The sequence below is a fragment of the Saccopteryx bilineata genome, chromosome 2, assembly GCF_036850765.1.
Source record: "Saccopteryx bilineata isolate mSacBil1 chromosome 2, mSacBil1_pri_phased_curated, whole genome shotgun sequence".
Taxonomy (NCBI): Eukaryota; Metazoa; Chordata; class Mammalia; order Chiroptera; family Emballonuridae; genus Saccopteryx; species Saccopteryx bilineata.
Genome location: NC_089491.1, coordinates 144,360,401 through 144,376,131, shown reverse-complemented (window position 1 = coordinate 144,376,131; position 15,731 = coordinate 144,360,401). Strand labels below are relative to the sequence as shown.

Below are 15,731 nucleotides of genomic sequence, written 5' to 3'. Positions count from 1 at the left end.
AGTAGCAAATGCAAAACACACAGTGGGAGATCACACATCAGAGCAGGTGCTCCATGTGAGGTCATAATATACAGTAAGCCCCCAGAATGATGGTACTCGTTCTTTACCCGGTCTGGATCCAGGAGTGCTGTTGCGTTCTGTCAGTGCTGTGGCCTCTGACGGAAGGAAACGGGGAATGGTGAGGACTAAGGATTTGGGATATATGGGAGAATTATGTGGATATTCTATGAAAGCAGGCAGACTAACTCTCTTGAGTTTAAATATATACATTTCTTCTTGTTATTACTACCTGTGTGGGAACTCCCAGGTGTAATAGTTATTCTAAACAATTTCCCTGCAGCTTCTAAATGTGAGAAAGGAGACATTAACACCGCAATGTCCGCCTCCTTAAAACTCTGTGGCCTTGAAGACCTTATCTGCCACCTGCATATCTGAAAATATGGGCCATCAACGACTTTCCAGGTTTCTATCCTGAACAACCTAATGCTCGTTGTTGTTACTGGGTTCACTTGTCCACATATCCCAGCAAATTGAAAAGAAACTTATGCTACCCTCACCTGCTTCACTTCCAGTTCCCGGACTCCCTGCTGAGACAGAAGTGCCTACAGGTGGAAAAACTTAGATGGCAGGTCTAAATGTTATTCATTTAGATATTTTGATGAGATATTTGGATGCTCTGAGGTTTACAGTAGAATGCGACTCTTTAATACCCTCTTATGGTGATTTTAGTTATTGTATCATACATGGCTTGCTTGCCATTCTGGGAAGTGCTACAGCTCCAGGTGAATGTGTGGTGGAACCTATTAACACAACTGTTGAGAAGCTTCAAAATAGCTATCTGCTTAATCCTGTCACTGATATTGATTAAGTAAATCTGTGCAATTTTGTTTTAGGACTGTAGTTATATCACTAAACATAATATTCAAATAATTTCTTTAACATGGCTTGCATTCCAACACCAGTCAACCAGTTGTGAACAGTAAACATGAAAAATAAGTTATTTTGATATATGTTAACAAGTGCTGTGGAAAATGGCAAACAATCTATAAGAATTGGGTGTAATTAGGAGGGGGCTGGCCCATAGGTTAGGCCATTCTTGCCATCCAATCAAGAGCTCTGATAAGATATACAAATTCAGAGGCAAACAGGTGACACCAGAAATCTCTAGGCAAACTCAGGTTTGTGACTCTGGCATGCTCTGCTCCCAGAGAGAGTGTGTCCCATTTCCTCAGCTCACCTTTCAACACACGCTCACTGCCACCATATAAAACATTAATGAATAAACCCCAAAGCCTCAGACTATAAGAGCTCACCTCCTGGAAGTCCTGTTTGGGTGGTCCCACTTCCTCCAGTAGAAGTTGTGGCCTCTGAAAGAGAAAGGAAGAAAAGAAGTGAGACTCGGTTGAGAGAAGTACACATTGTGTTTTTGTCAGCAGATATCATCCAAGCTGCCAATGTGTGGTTTTTACATATATTTTGAGGCTAACCTGTTGTGTATCTTCCCTGTTCCATGGTTCTTCCAGAGACTACACCAGTGGTGGTACCTAAAACAAGAACACCTCAAGGTCCTTATATCCATTGCTTGTTCACCACATGATTTAAAAAGAATCTAAAGTCCTTTTGAAGCAACAAAGTATAGTCCTGTTATTTTTAGTACCAAGATGTCATCCATATGAGCACCATGTCACGTTTCTTTGTACGACAAATTTACAAATTTTTAAACTGCCACGTCTCTTTAGTTAGAGGGGAGATATAAAATTTCTCTCTACATTACTATTTATTTATCTTTTTTTATTTCATGATGGTCTAATGCAGAGTGTTATAAAGTCAGGAAACAGGGATGCAAGATAATGACCGGCTTGTCCTTTTGTAATCTAAACGTTCCCAGCATAACATGTGTAATGAGAATAGGATATTTTCAGAACACGGTTTGAATTAGTTGTTCTGAGGTGCAGGTATTAGCTTAGCAATGCTCACCTGTGTCTGTTCCACCTCTGGTTATTCCACTTTCCCCAGACAATGTAGTGGCCTCTGAGGGAAGGAAGGTAAGAAAGGATAATTAGGGATTAGTTTAAATAGGAATACAATATGGCGGTACTCCTGAAATGAATAATACCAAAAGTGACATCTAATTTGCTGGAAGAGATACAAAAGACTCCAACAATCCCTTGACTCACCTGGGTTGGAACTGCCAGGAGCACCAGTTGTCCCAGGGGCCACCCCAGTGGTGCCTGAAACACAAAAGGTCAGAGAGCTTTTGGATTTTGTCAGCTGACCTGCTTCTAGAAGGGTTTCAGTGTGTCTTTGTTTAATGAAAGGGCACTTTTGCTAAATCAAGATGAAGAGAAAATCTAGGTCCACATCATTGAGAAAGCAATAAAATACTTATGTTCCCAGCATGAGGCACCCTTCCGAGTCATTGGACCACATCTATTACAGGAGATGGAGAAAGAGAACGGCTCTCAGCATCACCTGTCACACTCCCGGTTGCTTGTTGTCCTGGTTGTACAGTTGTGCCTATCATGGAAGAAAAATCAGAGAAATATTTGAATGTGAATTTTTTTGTGTGTGTGTGACATAGACAGCACCTTAGTTGTTCATTGATTGCTTTCTCACATATGCCTTGACCTGGGGCTACAGCAGAGTTAGTGATCCCTTGCTCAAGCCAGCAACCTTGGGTCCAAGCTGGTGAGCTTTGCTCAAACCAGATGAGCCCGCGCTCAAGCTGGCGACCTCAGGGTCTTGAATCTGGGTCCTCTGGGTCCCATTCCAACGTTCTATCCACTGCACCACCGCCTGGTCAGGCTGTTCTTTCCTTTTTTTTTTTTTTTTTTTTTTACAAGAAATAGATTTTCCCTAGGATGTGCCTGTTTTGGTATTCACATGTTTTACACTTTCCCAGACATGCAATATTTCTGAGGTCTCCCTGACTTAATAATTTGCAGGTCCTCACAGGGTAACTTCACCTGTAACAGCCTTTCATTACAAAGTTAATAATTGTAAGACTAGAGTCGATAATAAGAGGTTCTGTAAAGTATGTTAAATATAAGAAACACTAGATGCAAATGGAAACCACTGCATAAAAGCCATTTCCCCACAGGCAAGGCGAAAAAGAATCACCACTCATGGGAAACCCCAAACTGCAGGAACATTTTCTCACCAGCTCTCAATCCAGTTCCAGTAGTGCCACTGCCTTCTCTTAAAGTCGTGGCCTCTGATAGAACATAATGATGAATATTAAGGTCAGATTGGGAATATTAGCAGAAGAATTCTGTTGCTATGGTATCAGAGCAGGTCTACTAATTCTATTAACTTTAAATATGGAAATGTCATCTTGTTCACCTACCTGTCTGGGAACTCCCAGATGTAGTGGTCGTCCTGGAGAACTCTCCGGTAGCTCCTAAATGTGAGAAGATGAAGATGTCAATCCAGGGCTAGCTCACCCTCACCTGAAGCACCTGTGTGGCCCTGAATTCCTAGAACACATTACGTGAGACATCTATTTCTGAAAGAATAAGCTATTAATAACTTTCCATAATTTTTATTTTCTCCAATGTTCTAATTACTGCTGCTAACAGAGTACCCTCTTGAATAGATCCCACTGAATAACAGTCAATTTTGTCATCTTCACCTGTTCCACTCACAGTCCCCCTCCCTAGTAGGACAGAAGTGCCTGGAAAAGAACAATGCGGATAATGGATTCATGTTTTTAAATGTTGTTCATTAATTTCTTGAGATATTTTGATATTCCAAAATTTTATATAACTCTAATAGTCTTGTATGGTGAATTTATTTAGTGTATCTCACAGGCTTGTAAATGTGTGAACTGCTGCTGGCTCCAGGGGAAAGCATGATGCTACCTATTGACACAAATAGAGTGACATCCCAACATAAGGATGTCTTTTATCGTTCCTCTGAAATTTACTAAGAGAATACTCGTGTAAAATTTTTTGGCTTTTAGATGTCTCAGTAACCAGATGTTCAAAGATCCCAATCCTAATGTGATTTACACTCTAGCAACTTGAGAGAAACAGTGAGCTGTAAACATGGTAAATCAGTCAGTGTGCTGTGAAAAATTCCCATACTCATAGCACTGGGGCCCTGGCGTGGAGGCTGTGAGCAGGTCAGCCTCACCCCTGCCACCCAACAACTAGCTCTGCAAATTGGGCTTCTAGATATCCAGACGGGGATATGTGAGGCCAAGGAGTCCCGAGGCCAACCCAATATTGGGACTCTGACCTCCGTGTTACAATAGGAAAGGCCAATGCATTTCTTCAACTCACCTTCTCACGCTTGTGTTCACTACTGTCACGCAAAACTTTGAAAAATAACCCCAAAGCCTCAGCCTAAAAGAGCTCACCTTCTGGAAATCTGGCCTGGGTGGTCCCACTTTCTCCCATGGAAGTTGTGGCCTCTGATTGATAGAAGAATAAAAGGCGTAAGAATAAGTTGGGAGAAAGTACACTGTGTGCTTTTTTTTCAGAATATATCATCCACAGTGTTAATGTCTGATTTTCAATGTACTTTCAGACATACCTGTGTTGTAACTTTCAGGTTCCTGGGTTTCTCCAGAGGCCGTGCCAGTGGTACCTAAAAGCCAGACAGAGACAGTGGTCACCAGTTCAAAAGCTTGTCCACAATGATTTATGTAGGAATAGATGTCTCACGTTTGCAGCTCTTGCTGGAGCAATAAAGGTATTATGTAAGGACTGGCCTTTTAACTTTTTTAATATAAATGGCTTCCTATAACATATGAGCAGAGCAGACATATTATCAGAAGACTCTGACTATGAAGTGCAGGTATTGGCTTAGCAGCGCTCACCTGTGTTTATTCCAAGTTTGGTTGTTGCTCTTTGTCCCAGGATAGTCGTGGCCTCTGAGAAAGTAAAGGAGAAAAGAGGCAATGAGAGACTATCTAAGGATCCTGATGGAGAGATTGTGGTTTCCCTGCACAATATAGTATCAGAGAAGACATCTAGTTGTGGGTGGACATGCTGAAGATACTATGTCAACATGTTGGCTCACCTGTGTTGGAACTTCCTGGAGCAATGGTTGTGCCAGGAGCTATGCCAGTGGTGCCTGAAACACAAAGGGTTTGAGTTCTTCACTGTGACTCACTTTTGTGTCCTGAAGACCTGACTCTAGAAGGACTCTAGCTTATCTTTGTTATAACTGAGGACCAATCACTGCTTCCTGATGAGGTGCGAAGCTCTGACTTTCCTATAGCTTAGATTACTAAAATGGTGATGAAGATAGTATGTTTCTAGCATAAGGTACCACTTTCCGGCACTCCATTCAACAAATTCAGGGGGGAAAAAGTAAAAGATGGCCTACAACCTGGTTTACCTGCCACACTCCCAGTTATTATTACTTGGCCTCCTGGTACTTTAGTGGTGCCTATCATGGAGAAATATCAGAAAAATATTTGAATGTTTCTAGAAAAACACTGAATATCATTATTGCTCTTTTGAGCTGAAATCCTTTATTAGTCAGTCTAGGCTTCTTTTAGAGGTCACTTTGCTTTGCCTTCTTCCAAAATGTCTAATTTTCTCAGGTCCCCCTGACATCTCTTTCAGGGTAACAGCAGCACAGGGGAAATCCTCTTTTCTTAGTTCCACCACCAGCTTTTAGAGAAAGTTAGAACTATGAGGCTCAATGCCAGTATTAAAAGTTACTTTAAATTATATGTTAAATCTAAACAAAACTAATAGCAAATGCAGATCTCTCAGTGGAAAAGCACACTTCCCAGCAAGGCCCCATGCAGGGTCATGATTTCCGGTGAACCCCAATATGGTGGCACTCATTCTCACCGGGTCTGGATCCAGGAGCACCCCCGCCTTCGGTCAGTGTTGTGGCCTCTGAAGGAAGAAAATGGGGAATGGTGAGGACTGAGGATTTGTGATATTAGGGCAAGAATCACGTTAGTATTTTTATCAGAGCATGTCAACTAACTACATTATGATTTAAGTATGGAGTTTTCTACTTGTTCTCCTACCTGTGCGGGCACTCCCCGGTATAATGGTTGTCCTAGAGACTTCTCCCGTGGCACCTGAAAGGGAGAAAGATAAACGTGTCTACACAGCCTAAGCTCCCTCCTTCAAAGTCTGTGTCCTTGAACCCTTGGAAGAATGTACCTGAGACCTCTATTTCTGAAAATCTGAGCCATCGATGACTTTCCACAATTTCCTATCCTGAACAACCTAGTGCTCCTTGTCGTTACTGGAGTTCCCTTGTCCACTGATCCCAGTGGGACTGAGTGGAGACCTGTGTCACCCTCACCTGTTTCTCTTCCAGTCCCTGGACTCCCTGATGTGACAGAGGTGCCTAAGGGAAGAAAAAGGCAGATGATGCATACAACTTTCTAAAATGTTTTCATCCATTACTTGAGATATTCTGATACTTTGAGGTGTAAAGTAGAACTCTGTGCCTCTAATATTACCACTGGTGAATTTGTTGAGTGTTCCCCACCCGGCTTGCCATTCTGTGAACTGCTGCTGGCTCCAGGTGAAACTATAATGCTGCCTATAAACACAACTCTTGATCCTTTTGCTGATATGAATTAAGCAAATTTGTTAAAATTTGTTTTAGGACTTTGGATGTATCAATGAGCACAATATTCAAAGATCCTTCCCTAAAGTTGTTAAACCTAGGAGCAGAGATTGGACATGAACAGCAACTATGTTAAATAAGTTAAGTTGATGTATGTCAATAAGTGGTATAGGAAATGGCAAGCCATATTTAAGAATGAGGTCAGCGAGGGTCAGGGCTGGCCATAGGTAGATCATTCCTGCCATCCAACCAGGAGCTCTGCTTCAATGTACAAAAACAGAACATTCCCAGGCAGACCTGGTTTCTGAATCTGGCATGGTCTTTCCCAAGGACAATGCCAATCCATTTTTTCAACCCACTTTCCCATTTCACATATTCACCGCAGCCACACTGACATAGATTTTTTTTTTAATCCTCAATAAAGAATTTACCACCTGGAAATTCTGCTTGTGTGGTTTTACTTTCTCCCACGGAAGCTGTGGCTTCTGATAGAAGAATCAGAGTAAGACTAGGTTGGGAGAAAGTACTCATTATGCTATTGTCAGAATAGATCATCTAAGCCTCCAACGTCTGGTTTTCACATGTATTTTCAGGTTCATCTGTTGTGTATTTTCTAGTTTCCAGGGTTTCTCCAGAGATGATAGCAGTGGTACATACAATAAGAAAGCCACAATATCCCTAGTGCTATTGCTTGTTTACCATGTGATTTAAAAAGAATCTAACCTCTCCTTGAAGCAACAAAGTATACTCTGTGACTGTTAGTGCTAAGATGTCATCCCTATGAGCCCCAGGTAACATTTCTTTGTAGAGCAAGTTTACTGAGATCTCAACTACTGTTTCTCTTTCTTTAGAGGGGAGACATAAAATTTCTCTCCACATTACTGTTTATCTGTCATTTGTTTGACTTTGTGATGGTCTAGTAAACTTTTGTAAGCACAGGATATCATGAGGCAATATAATAACTGCCTTGTCTTTATTTTAATCTGAACTTTGCCAGTATTACATATTGAAACAGTGTAGAATATTTCTGCAAGACTGTTTTGAGAAGTTATTATGAAGTGCAAATATTAGCATAGCTGCACTCCCCTGTGTCTATTCCAACTCTGGGTGTGCTACTTTCTCCTAGCAATGTTGCAGCCTCTGAGGGTAAGAAAGGGAAAAGAGGTGATTGTGCAATATTTAATGATTATGGAAAAGGTATGGTGGGACCCCTGCTATGGGTATTAGAACTGTTGACATCTAATTTGCTGGAACACACTTGGAAGATTTTACATCCATTTGCTGACTCACCTGGGTTGGAACTGCCAGGAGCACCAGTTGTGCCAGGGGCCACCCCAGTGGTGCCTGAAACGCAAAGGGTCAGAGAGCTTCATGGTGGCCGGTGTTTGCCTCCTCAGTGCCTGCCTCAGAAGGACCCCACATGCATCTTTGTTATATCAAAACGTGCTTACACTGATTCAAGATGAAGGGAGAAGCTAAGCCTCTTCTTGACCCATGTGATTAAGTCATCAACAAGTATAGTAGTGTCCCCAACATGCAACTCCCATCTAAGCAAACCTTTCATTCTAGGTTAGTTAAAACAAGGTGGCTTTAACCAAGGTTCACGTGTTTTACTCCCAGTTGTTACACCAGTCAGTGAGCCAGTACAGTCACAATTCACACTTAAACACAACTGCGAGGCACTCCTTCTCACCAGGTCTGGATCCAGTCCCAGGAGTGCCGCTGCCTTCTGTCAGTGTTGTGGCCTCTGAAGGAAGAAAATGGTGAATGGTGAGGACTGAGAATTTGAGATTTAAGGAAATAATAATGTTGGTATTTTATCAGAGCAGATGTACCAACTATATTATGAGGTCAAATATGGAGATTTCTTCTAGTTAACCTACCTGTGTAGGAACTCCCAGCTGTAATGGTCGTCCTAGAGAATTCCTGGGTAGCTCCTAACAACAACAAAGATAAAATATCAACACAGCATCACTCCCTCTTCAACACTGAGGTGGCTCTGCCTCCTGCAGTGACGGAGACATTTCCTAAAGATCTCTGTTTCTAAATGAAAGGAACTGTCAATGACTTCCCACAGGTGCGCTGGCTGACCCACTTGTGATCATTGTTGCTACTGGAGCTCCCTTTCCCCCAGGCCCTACTCAAAGTGAAAACAGACCTTGTGCCATCCTCACCTGTTTCACTTCCAGTCCCTGGGCTCCCTGCTGAGCCAGAGGTGCCTACAGGGGGGGAAATGCATGTAATTGATACAACTGTGAACGGTACTCATTGATTACTTGAGATATTTTGTTATTCCGATGTTTCATAGAACACTGTGATTCTAATACTCTTGTATGGTGTATTTATTTAGTGTATCCTATCTGGCTTGGTTTTCTGTGTACTGCTGCTGGCATGGATCCAGGCAAAAGCATGGTGCTTGCTACCTATTAATGCAAGTAGAGCAAAGCTTCAAAAAACAAATGCAAATTTCATGATTCCACTGTGCAATCAATGTTCTTTTAGGCCTTTGGTTGTATCAAGGAGCAGAATATTCTAAGATCCCTACTTTAATGTGGCTTACATTTGAGCAGCTGGAGTCCAGCAGCAAACAATAAACACGTTAACTAGGTCAATGAGATAGACCTCAGTAAGTTATGTGGGAAAATGTCAAACCGTATGTAAGTATCGTGGCCTTGGCAGACAGGGGCTGGTCTGCAGGTCGGCCTCATCTCTACTCTAGACAAACAACTCTGGGAGCCTTGCCCTCCAGAAATAATAAGAACCTGTGAGGCAATGGAATGCCTGGATGACCCAGCTTTGTTTGCTACTCTGGAATGCCGTGATCCCTCAGGAAATGCAAATCCATTTCCTCAGCCCACCTTGCCACTCTTGTGTTCATCCTAGCCACACAAACAGGGAGTTGATAAAACCCCCAAAACTGCAGGCTAAAAAGTTTAGCTTCTAAAAGTTCTGCATGGGTGCCCCCGAAAGAGAAAAGAGGGGTGAAGACTAGGTCGTGGGAAAGTACACACTGTGCTATTGTCAGAATGTATCATCCAAGATGCCAAAGCCCAATTTTTACATGTAGTTTCAGATATACCTGTGATGTAACTTCCAGGTTGCACAGTTCTTCCAGAGATTATGCCTGTGGTACCTACAACAAGAAAGGGGCCATGGTTCCTAACTCGATTTTGTATGTATTCTGTGATTGAAATAGAAACCTATCATGTTGAGATATTTTCCTTCTATACCCATTTTGTTGAGAGTCTTAAACATAAAATTGTGTTGTATTTTATCAAAAGCCTTTTCTGCATCTATTGATAAGATCATGTGGTTTTTGTTCTTTGTTTTGTTGATATGGTTTATTACGTTAACCGTTTTGCATATGTTAAACCATCCTTGAGATTCTGGGATGAATCCCACTTGATCATGATGTATTATTTTTTTAATATGTTGTTGTATTCGGTTTGCCAGTATTTTGTTTAGTATTTTAGCATCTGTATTCATTAGAGATATTGGTCTGTAGTTTTCTTTCTTTGTGCCATCCTTGCCAGGTTTTGGAATGAGGGTTATGTTGGCCTCATAAAATATGTTTGGAAGTATTGCTTCTTCTTCAATTTTTTGGAAGACTTTGAGTAGAATAGGAACCAAGTCTTCTTTGAATGTTTGATAGAATTCACTAGTATAACCGTCTGGGCCTGGACTTTTATTTTTGGGGAGGTTTTTAATAGTTTTTTCTATTTCCTCCCTGCTGATTGGTCTGTTTAGGTACCACCTCACCCCTGTTAGATTAGCTATTATCAACAAGACGGGTAATAGCAAATGTTGGAGAGGCTGTGGAGAAAAAGGAACCCTCATTCACTGTTGGTGGGACTGTAAAGTAGTACAACCATTATGGAGGAAAGTATGGTGGTTCCTCAAAAAACTGCAAATAGAACTACCTTATGACCCAGCAATCCCTCTACTGGGTATATACCCCAAAACCTCAGAAACATTGATACGTGAAGACACATGTAGCCCCATGTTCATTGCAACACTGTTCACAGTGGCCAAGACATGGAAACAACCAAAAAGCCCTTCAATAGAAGACTGGATAAAGAAGATGTGGCACATATACACTATGGAATACTACTCAGCCACAAGAAATGATGACATCAGATCATTTACAGCAAAATGGTGGGATCTTGATAACATTATAAGGAGTGAAATAAGTAAATCAGAAAAAAACAAGAACTACATGATTCCATACATTGGTGGAACATAAAAATGAGACTAAGAGACATGGACAAGAGTGTGGTGGTTACCAGGGGTGGGGGGAGGGAGGACATGGGAGGGAGGGAGGGAGAGAGTTAGGGGGAGGGCGAGGGGCACAGAGAACTAGATAGAGGGTGGCGGAGGACAATCTGACTTTGGGCGAGGGGTACGCAACATAATTTAATGACAAAATAACCTAGACATGTTTTCTTTGAATATATGTACCCTGATTTATTAATGTCATCCCATTACCATTAATAAAAATTTATTTTAAAAAAATAAATAAATACAGATCGGAGAAAAGCTACTCTCCTGTGAGATAATAATAAAAAAAAAAGAAGAAACCTAAAGTCCCCAAATAGCAGCAAACTATATCCCTGTGAGTTTTAGTGCCAAGAAATCATCCATATGTGCCCTGTGTCACATTTCTTTCTAAAAGAATTGTACTGAATTCTCAACAATTGCATCTCTCTCTCTCTCTTTTTTTTTTTAAACAAAGACAGGGAGAGAGTCAGAGAGAGGGATAGATAGGGACAGACAGACAGGAACAGAGAGCGATGAGAAGCATCAATCATCAGTTTTTCGTTGTGGCACCTTAGTTGTTCATTGATTGCTTTCTCATATGTGCCTTGACCGTGGGTCTTCAGCAGACCGAGTAACCCCTTGCTTAAGCCAGCGACCTTGGGTCCAAGCTGGTGAGCTCTACTCAAACCAGTTGAGCCCGCGCTCAAGCTGGCGACCTCGGGGTCTCAAACCTGGGTCCTCCGCATCCCAGTCCAATGCTCTATCCACTGTGCCACTGCCTGGTCAGGCAACAATTGCATCTCTTTATTGCAGGGGAGTTAAAAATTTCTCTCTACATTAGAATTCATCTGTCATTTGTCTGACTTCATAAGGGTCTAACAAATGCCCTTGAGATATCGGGCAATAAGCAGTCAATATAAGAATTGGCCTGCCCCCCTTTTCTTTTTCATCTGAACTTGCTCAATGTAACCTACATAAGTAGTGTAAATATACTTTCAGAAGATTTAAGAATTTTATGAAGTGCAGTTATTAGCTTAGAGCACTCACCTGTGTTTATCCCAGCTTGGGTTATTCCACTTTCTCCTAGGAAGGTTGTGGCCTCTGAGGGAGAGATTGTGGAAAAGAGCTGATTGGACAATATTTAAGGATGATGGTAAAGATATGGTGGTACTGTTAAAAAAAAATAGCAACACTGAAGTCATCTAATTTTAGAAAGCACAAGAAGAAAATCTATGTCAACCTGTTAACTCTCCTGTGTTGGATGTGGCAGGGCCAGCAGCTGTGCCAGGGGCTACACCAGTGGTACCTGAAACAAGAAGGGTCTGAGATCTTCAGTGTGACTCCCGTTTGCCTCCTGAAGGCCTGCCTCAGGGAGGAGTCTAGGTACATTATTGTTACATCAAAGGTCCCTTCCAATACCACATGATGACTGGAGAATTTAGGCCTCTTCCGAGACCCATACCATTAAGAAAGCAACAAAATCAGCAATAGTCTCAGCATGAGCAACCCTCCCAGAAATCCCATTCATTCAAAGGCTGATAAAGCTGGCTTTCCCCCAGGTCCACCTGTCGCACTCCCAGTGGCTTGGTCTCGTGGTACTGCGGTGGTTTCTGTGGGAGGAAAACCAAGAAAAGAAGTGAATGCTCCAGGAAAATACTGAACACAATTTTTTGTCCTTCTGAGCATGAATGCCTTTGCATGAGATATGCCTGTTTAAGACTTCATATTGCTTTGCCTTTTTCCCGAACACAAAATGTTTCTCAACTCCCCCCTCCCCAACATCAGAGTGATGTGTATGTCATCACAGGTCAACCTCTCATTCTCATTTCACCACCAGCCCCTCTTCAGAATGTTACAGATGAAAGGCCAGAAGCCAGTATTGAGAGCTTTTCCAAAACATGTTAAATCTAAAAAAAAACCTGGCAGCAAATGCAAACTATAGCACAGCTCCCAGCTGTCAAGCCTGTGATGAGTCATTATTAATGGTGAACCCCAAACTGCAGGAACTCCTTCTCACCAGGTCTGGATCCAGTCCCAGGAGTGCCGCTGCCTTCTGTCAGTGTTGTGGCCTCTGAAGGAAGAAAATAGGGAATGGTGAGGACTGAGGATTTGGGATATTAGGGAAATAATTATGTTCATCTTTAATCAGAACAAGAATACTAACTAAACTATGAGTTTAAAAATGCAGATTTCTTCCTCTTCACCTACCTGTGTGGGAACTCCCAGGTGTAATGGTTGTTCTAGAGAATTCCCCTGTAGCTCCTAAAAAAGAGAAAGATGAAGGTGTCAACACAGCACTAGCTCCCCCTTCAAACTGAAGTAACTATGTGGCCTTGACAACTAACAGCCATTTCCTAGGGCCACGTTTCTGGGAAGAAAAAAATATGAGTTGTCATTGACTTTCCACAGGGTCCTTCTCCACCTAGGGATCACTGTTTCCACTGGAGTTCCTTTTCCACAGATCCCACTGAATGTGCCAGGAAGCCTGTGTCACCCTCACCCATTTCCTTCCCGGTCCTCGGGCTCCCTGGTGTGACAGTGGCATCTAAAGGAGGAAAAAGGCAGATGATGGATTCACTTTTCTAAATGTTATTCGCAAATTCCTTGAGGTATTTTGATATTCTGATGTTCAAAGGAGAACTGTTTTACTCTAATGCTCTGATACGGTGAGTTTATTTAGTGTATCCTACCTGGCACGGTTTTCTGTGAACTGCTGCTGGTTCCAGGGGAAAGCATGGTGCTACCTATTATCGCAAGTAGAATAAAGCTTCAAAATAAATGCACAGTTTATGACTCCATAAATATTTATTAGGCAGGTGTTTGGCACAATAGTGTTTTTGGCCTTTGAGTGTGTCAGTGAGCAGAATATTTCAAGATATTTCCCCTAATGCGACTTACATTCTATTAGCTGGAGACCAGCCGTGAACAATAAAGATGATAATTAAGTCAAAATGATAGCTGTTAGTGAGGACTACGGGGAAATGGCAGCCGTGGAGGAGAGGAGAACGTGGGCCTCGGCAGGCAGGGTCTGGCCTGCAGGTAAAACTCACCCTGCCACCCAACGACTGGCTTGGCAAGCTTGAACCTCTGACATTCCAGACTGACTCTGCTTTTTAATTCTGGCATGCTGCATTCCCAGAGGAAATGCAAGCTCATTTCCTAAGTTCGCCTTCCCACTCATGTTTCCACTGAAGCCACACAAACAGGGATTTGATTTTAAAAAATCTAAAGCCTCAGCCTAAAAAAACTCACCGTCGGGAAGTCTGGTGCGGGTGGTCCCACGTCCTTCCATGGAAGGTGTGGCCTCTGATAGAGAACAGACAGGAAGGAGTGAAGACTAACTGGTGAGAACGCAGACATTGACTGAATACATCATCCAAGATGCCAGTGTCATTGTTTCTCCTGTATTTTTAGACATACCTGTGCTGTAACGGCCAGGCTCCAGGGTGTCCCCAGGGACTATACCAGTAGTACCTACAACAAGAAAGAGGCAGTGTCCTTATTTCCACTGCTGTTCACCGCATGATTTAAATCCATCTCCATGGAGCAGCAAGCTATACCCCTGCGACTTTTAGAGCCTAGAAGCCTTCCCTACGAGCCCCATGTACATGTCTTTCTACAATAACTTAACTGAGTTCTCAACTACCATGTCTCTTTCTTTAGGGGGAGATAGGAAATTTCTCTATCCATTTTCTACCATTCCTATTTATCTATCATTCATTTGACTTCATAATGGTCTAGTGAGGAATCTTGTAACTCAGGCAATAAGGAAGCAATGAAAGAATGGACTTGTTTTTCTTTTTAATCTGAAATTTTCCAATGTAACATATAAATAATGTAGAATATTTTCTGAAGGCTGTTTTAAATTATAATGAAGTGCAGGTGTTAACTTAGCTGCGCTCCCCTGTGTCTATTCCAACTCCAGCTGGGCCACTTTCCCCTAGGAATGTCATGGCCTCTGAGGGAGAGAGGTGGAAAAGATAACTGGAGAATATTTAAAGCTCATGGAGAATATACGATGGTACCCCTGCAACGAATAATCCCAGAGGTGACATCTAATTTGCAGGATTGTGAAACGTTCTATGTTAATCAACTGACTCGGCTGTGTTGGAACTCCCAGATGCAATGGTTGTAGCAGGGGCTGCCCCAGTGGTGCCTGAAACACACAGGGTCTGAGATCTTCAAGGTGGCATGCATTTATCTCTTGAATGCCTGATTCTACAAGGGCTCTAGGTGTATCAAAGGACCCATTAACTATTTAAGATGAAGTGAAAATCTAAGTGGTTTCTAGGACCCATATCACTAACAAAGCAACAACAATAATATTCCCAGCATAGGACACCATCTCAAGACATTCCATTCATTTTGAGATAGAAACAATGTGGTGTTGTCTCTGATTTACCTGTCACACTCCCAGTAGGTTGGCCTTGTGGTACCACCGTGCTGCCTACTGTGGGAGGAAAACCAATAAAACTATTTGAATGTGCCAAAGAAAATATTAAATATTATTATTGTTCTTTTGAGCAAGAAAACATTTGTTTAGGATAAGCCTGTTTGAAAGTTCACATTACTTTCTCTTCTTAGATATATTTCTCAGTTCCTCCTGACATCTTAGTGATTGATATGCCACCACAGTGGTAACTTCTCCTATTGATTTCATTCTAAGCAGTTCTTTAGAAAGTTTAGCTGTGAACTACATACTAGGAGTTGATGTTTTCTGTTCCACACCCTGCTCTCTATTCGCTCTACAGTCAACAAATAAAGTGTAGCTGTGAATCTAGAATCGAGTTGAAAGATTTCCATACATGTTAAAGCTAAGAAAATGCTGAAAGAAAATTCAAATCAGTCTACAGAAAGCACACCCCAAAGCGGGCGAGCCTCTGAGTCATAATTCATGCCAAACCACAACTGTGAGGCACACGTCC

General features: G+C 42.0%; 1 protein-coding gene across 1 annotated transcript in view; it reads right to left on the bottom strand.

The window, feature by feature from the left end:
• The window catches only part of MUC19 (mucin 19, oligomeric), a 154,335-nt gene that overhangs the window by 68,360 nt on the left and 70,244 nt on the right, over window positions 1–15,731 (bottom strand). The window contains 28 exon segments of the mRNA XM_066254398.1: window positions 108–155; window positions 1,314–1,367; window positions 1,978–2,031; window positions 2,178–2,231; window positions 2,473–2,517; window positions 3,161–3,214; window positions 3,347–3,400; window positions 4,361–4,414; window positions 4,537–4,590; window positions 4,823–4,876; window positions 5,026–5,079; window positions 5,811–5,858; window positions 5,996–6,049; window positions 6,280–6,324; window positions 7,840–7,893; window positions 8,243–8,296; window positions 8,433–8,486; window positions 8,724–8,768; window positions 9,629–9,682; window positions 11,854–11,907; window positions 12,047–12,112; window positions 12,372–12,416; window positions 12,824–12,877; window positions 13,015–13,068; window positions 13,497–13,550; window positions 14,059–14,112; window positions 14,227–14,280; window positions 15,209–15,256. Of these exon segments, the coding sequence (XP_066110495.1) occupies window positions 108–155; window positions 1,314–1,367; window positions 1,978–2,031; window positions 2,178–2,231; window positions 2,473–2,517; window positions 3,161–3,214; window positions 3,347–3,400; window positions 4,361–4,414; window positions 4,537–4,590; window positions 4,823–4,876; window positions 5,026–5,079; window positions 5,811–5,858; window positions 5,996–6,049; window positions 6,280–6,324; window positions 7,840–7,893; window positions 8,243–8,296; window positions 8,433–8,486; window positions 8,724–8,768; window positions 9,629–9,682; window positions 11,854–11,907; window positions 12,047–12,112; window positions 12,372–12,416; window positions 12,824–12,877; window positions 13,015–13,068; window positions 13,497–13,550; window positions 14,059–14,112; window positions 14,227–14,280; window positions 15,209–15,256 (1,470 nt within the window).